At 29.7% G+C, this 5591-nt stretch overlaps 1 protein-coding gene across 1 annotated transcript; it reads left to right on the top strand.

The window, feature by feature from the left end:
- Positions 1 to 882: 882 nt before the first annotated feature.
- Positions 883 to 2067, top strand: LOC132741112 (uncharacterized). The gene is made up of 2 exons (XM_060729205.1): positions 883 to 1029; positions 1345 to 2067. Exons 1-2 carry the CDS (start codon positions 945 to 947, stop codon positions 1662 to 1664), a joined length of 405 nt encoding a protein of 134 aa, XP_060585188.1. The 5' UTR covers positions 883 to 944; the 3' UTR covers positions 1665 to 2067.
- The last annotated feature ends 3524 nt before the right edge of the window (positions 2068 to 5591 follow it).

Below are 5591 nucleotides of genomic sequence, written 5' to 3'. Positions count from 1 at the left end.
GACTGAATTAAAGATATTGGTGTTCGGATTCATTTTCTTAGTAAGAAAATTTTCTTTCATTCTAGCCAAATGGTTACATAGAAGATGTCATTTAAAACATTTTAATGACTAACACTAACGTCGAACGATAATAACTTTTGCTTATGGTAATGAGCACTTTGTGACCAGGCAATCTTCAATGAATATTTAGAACCTATCTAAACGTGTTTTTTTTTGCAGTCAAAGATAGTCAATGTCAGGTATATAGAAAATTGAACTAATTTAGCCAATAAAATACTTTTAAAACATATTTTCTAAACTTCTAATACTTTTTTTCTAACCGTACATACTGACCTGGACAATCAATTTTCGTGTTACTGGTAATGTACTTCCCTTAAATAAATGTGGTTCGCAAACTGTTTACAAAAATATTTACAAATATAAAACTGGAAAGCGATCTAGCTGTATTTTCATTTAAGTTTTAATTCCGTCTTTTTTAATACAATAATCAATGTCATATTTAGTCAACAATGTGTTATGCAAAGTTTACTACATTTGATAAAGTCAGATCACTTACGAACTATTACATATTATACTTAAAACATTGCCCTTGGTGGTTCACGTTAACTTTTAAGTCCCGCCTTTACATACTCGTACGTCATTAAAATGAAATCTAAGATATAATAACCAGTCCCTTTAGGTTATGACAATTAACATATGACTGGTCAATTTTTCATCTGTAACAAGAAGGTGAACAGTTCTGATTGGCTCATATCTTTATGTAAGGAAGAGCTTAAGTGACAAATTACTTTTCTATTATAAAGACAGGGAGGAAGAAAAATGATATAACCTTACTCCATCCCTTAAAATAATGAAATATAAAAGCAAACAAAATCCTTTCGATGGCATTTATATTCATATTCTATTTGCTAATTTGTCAGTTAAATTAAAGGTGTAAAGCTACTATGGGACTGTTGAAAAGGGCGTGCGCATCAGTTGTACTGGTTCTTTGTATTTCAGTTGTCAATGGTTACAATAGCAACAATAATGGTAAGTACATGTACTTTTATGTTATTTTCAATTCATTGGTTAGCATATACTGGTTTTATGGACTTTGTTCTTAATTTGAATTTTGAAAATAAACAAAAAGTATTTTAAATTATCATGTTATTTCTTTGATAAGGTGTTCAACAAGGTTGATATGTTTGAAACATATCACAACACAATTATATTTTTATATTGTAAATAATCGAATTTTCATCGTTATGTCCATTTTACTACATTTATATGATTTAAGCGACACACTATTAGAAATATTTTTGTTTAATAACAAGATGAAATGTATTTATATTTTCATGATTTCAGGTCTTGGATATTTCCCAAATTTCCTTCCATCACCTTCTGTCAGCAAACAGTCATTTAGCCCGTATGTTTATCCGAACACCGTTCCAGTTTCCAGCTACATCAACCCGGTTCAGCCACTAAGGGTGCCAGCTTATTCTAGCATCGCTCCTGTTAATAGAATAATGTATCCAGCACTTATGCCACATGGGGTTCCTTTATTTGGAACACTTCCGCCACATACGGGACATTCTTTTCACAAAAATGTTTATAATCACAAAGACGTTGTGACAAAGTCAGTTTTATACTCCGTTTTATTGTCACAGATCTTAAGGAAGATATGATCGGCTTAAAAACCGGCCTCGTTTTCTCACTATTTATTGCTTCATTTTGCTTATTTTGTTGATCATTTTGTATTAAGGATTTCATATACGCCAACATGAATATGTTATGGTTATGCTTTAAGAATAAAGTTAAATTATTAATTGTTGTTTTCTTTTGTTTTGTAATGACATTTTGTATCATGATTTAAAATGAAAACATTAAAAGGATTCATCTGACGTCCAAAAGCCTAAAAACTTAAAATTATTTTTTCTAAATTACGAAAACATGAATTTCTTACATAGATAGCTGCTAGGGCACTAATAATAAAAAGATTTGCGAAATATAATTAAAAAATATACATAATACGCGTGTCTTTGTTAATTTTGTCAAACTTATTAATATTTTGGTCAGTAATTAAAAAAAATTTTTCTTAAGATTCAAACATTTTTACTTGCCGGTGAGCAGCTGTGCATGTTTACTTTAACATTCAATTTGAACTTCTCGGCGGTAAACATGCATAAATCCGAAAAATTTCCATTGCAGTTAAATGGGAAAAGTGTTTTAATGCGGATTAAATTGTCTTCATAGGAAATATTAATAACCGTTATTTATCATCGATTTATAATTCTTCATTTCAGCACATGTAACTTATATCATTTTTTACAACAAAAAGACCGAAGTTTACTGTTGAATCTGATTAGTTTTAATATTCTCAACATAGAACACTATGATATATACAAATGTCTAGAAATGTGTTCGCAAACACCAGCTGTACCCGGGCTTCACTGGTTCTTGTTGCTGGGTCGTGTGGGGGTTGCGTGTTCATTGAACGCCGCCTTTCCTTGTTGATCTTGTTTATCATATTTTAGTTGATTAAAAGTTTATTTTTAAAGGCACTTTATGTTTCAGAAATCCTTAATTTTTTAATTCTTTAGAAATGTCAAACATGTGTTTAATAATGGATTAAGAGCATATTTTATGTTTAATGACTGTAAAAGTAGCGCAAAAAGTGCAGAACAAGTTTTTGAGGAATAAAAATGATAGCATTTTTTAGTCATAATGGACATTTAATAATATTGAACAAAAATATCTTTAATAATATTGAACACAAATAGCATTACTTAAAAAAGTTTGACGGTTCGAGAAAAATAAAAAAGAAGTCACATTTAGGTTAGGCTTATAACAAGTTTTCTTTACGAGAAATGAAATTATTACTAAAATGATGTCACTCAATACAATCGTTCATCTCGGTGTTATATTTTTCTGGTCCTTCAATGTCATTGATTACTATACTTGAGTGTTAAGAATTGAATCACGTTTTAGATGTTGCCAGGGGGGGGGTGTAAAGATGTTATTAAATACATTATCTCTACCTTACCGATCTGCAGTTCTGAACTATTTACTCAATTCCCATTGCTCTCGAAGGATCTTTCCATTCCAAGTTTTTTAAAATACAAAAACAAGGTCAACAAGGAAGGGCGAGGTTCAATGGACGCTAACCCTACACGACCCAATAACATCGGAGCCCAGCTGGACACCAAACACAAACAGGACAAGGCACAAGGCACGGACGGGGTGATTACTTTTTAAATACATAATAGAAAATAACAGAAACATAAAAAGACATAATGTTATATTTTTTTCACAATATGAAAATGTAATATATGTTATTATATTTATATTATTGTTATTAATAATATATTTGTACTCAATATGAAACATAATAAGACATGAAACTTTTCTTATTTATCATTAAGTATGTTTGTACAACAATTCTGACAGCATTCTATATTTAAAATGTGACGTACCAGAGCACTTATTTTCTTTATTGACCTTTTTATAACAAATATACATTTTAATATACAAATGAAGTGGCTAAGTATATTTATAGATTTATGAATATGAGTCGCATGAGTAAACATAGCCGACAGTGCCATTGGCAAATGACCTCAAAATTAAATTTCAAAATAAAATATCACCTTTACCTGACGTTTACATTTGTGTGTGTCAAAGTTTCGCTCCCAGTCCGTCTTTTGATGTCTCAATTTAAGAAATGACCAATCATATACATGTCATATCAAGAGGGTAAAATATTAAATATTTAAATAGAAAGAAATTTATTTAAGGGAATGGTTTACTTTACATATCAGTGTCTTCTTTTAAATATAGGAAGTCCAACTTTACTTCTTCAATAATGCATTAGAAACAATACAAAAAAAGGTTAAGAGGAACTTCATCATCAAAAGATGTTACCTTTATATTAAAATTAAATTCGATGTTTATACCAACATTGATTTGCCCAAACTTTTGCATTTCACTCATTCAATAACATTAAAATTGTTTTTCTTAAAGTGTAAACGATATTCCCGGAAATATACTATAGATTAGATAATATTATAAAACCTCAGCGTTAAAACACTTAATTGACCTTGCATATATATTTTCTTATAAAAAACACAAAAAAATATAACAATTAAATTAACAATGATCAGCACATGCATATCTTACATCTTATAGTAATGTAAATACTACAACTCAATTTAAGGTGTACTGAAATCCTAAAGTACTCAGTAACGACTTGAGACCTTCGGGTTCGGTACTTACAACCCGTATCAGTGCTTCCTACTTGATAAGTGCAACATGATACAGAACGTTTATGTGACCACTAACCTACTTCGGCTCAACAAATTATTTCTATGTGTAATTATCTGTGGAGATAAATGACCAACACTGTGTTTTAAAATCAAACTAGTGACTAGTGTTCATGTCCGGGGACCGTAGACAAGTAATATTTAATATGCGGTTAAATTGGTTGTACATTGATTTTTTATTTCAAGCATAAAACAATTTCAGACTAATGAACACACTCCGGACTTATGAGCACCTTCCGGGATTATGAACTTATTAAAGACTTATGAACACATTCCGGGTATCTTTTAACCATACCTCTTATATGACTATTATAAAGATTTGAATTTCTAAACTTATCGTGTGAGGGAATGAAAAAAAACGTACATAATGATAAACATTGTAAAGATTTGAAAGTGTATCCATAGTTAAAATTTTGTCTTTTAAAACATTATCTCTATTTGCCACAACATGGAATCATACTCTAGTAACATAAAAAGCGTAATATTCTTTAGTTATCAAGTTATTTATATACAACTGTATATGTTACCTTAAGAAATGCTATACTATCTTTAATTATGAGAAATAGTTAACTGTTGTGTGTGTTTTTTGTTTCTCAGAAAACTTTTCAAGGAATTTTGAAAAAAAAAAAAAACAAAAAAAAAAAAATAAAAAAAAAATAAAAGCAAACCCAAATATGCAAAGACTAATAAGATACATAAACTTTAGGAATTTATCTTGTTGAACGGAATACAAACATATTAATTTCCATTTGCCAATTGCCATATCTTCTTTAATTTTACCAGACATCAGATAGATTTTGCAAATTTAATATTCATTGTTTTTGTTGACAATTGTGTTGCCACTGCATTAATCATACCCTTCTCGTCCTTTGAAGACTGTCTAATTGGCATTTATTACAAAATGCAATATGATTGTGAAAATGTCAAACAAAAATTCCAAATTTAAAACAACTTTTACCGCGCATGTATAAAATATATGTGTTCAGAGTTAACCAAGAGACCATAACGACCATAAACGACAATATTTCTAGCTAAGATGGTTTATGAGCATGAACATTAAAAAAACAAAACAAAATATCATGGGTGCAATAAACACAACTCGGTTGGTTGCAATTATTAGCAGAATTCAAGGAGAAATCAGTCTCAGAGACAATACCAAAATGTTGAAACTGCAACAAAAATTATCACAATGGCTTCATAGCAAAGTAGGTACAAGTTGCATTGTTGCTTTTATACATTTTTATACACTTTATACAATGCAGTGACATGGCATATTTAATAACTTGTATGTATAAA

Source organism: Ruditapes philippinarum, unplaced genomic scaffold (assembly GCF_026571515.1).
Source record: "Ruditapes philippinarum isolate M1 unplaced genomic scaffold, ASM2657151v2 ctg2647_1_1_1_1, whole genome shotgun sequence".
Taxonomy (NCBI): Eukaryota; Metazoa; Mollusca; class Bivalvia; order Venerida; family Veneridae; genus Ruditapes; species Ruditapes philippinarum.
Note: the sequence above shows the minus strand (reverse complement) of the source record. Positions and strands in the feature narration are given on the sequence as shown.

What these genes read in the sequence shown, in the direction of transcription:
- LOC132741112 (XM_060729205.1), top strand. Translation starts at nt 945, where the DNA reads ATGGGACTGTTGAAAAGGGCGTGCGCATCAGTTGTACTGGTTCTTTGT. An exon ending in TTACAATAGCAACAATAATG is followed by an intron (nt 1,030 to 1,344) that starts GTAAGTACATGT and finishes TCATGATTTCAG; the next exon opens with GTCTTGGATATTTCCCAAAT.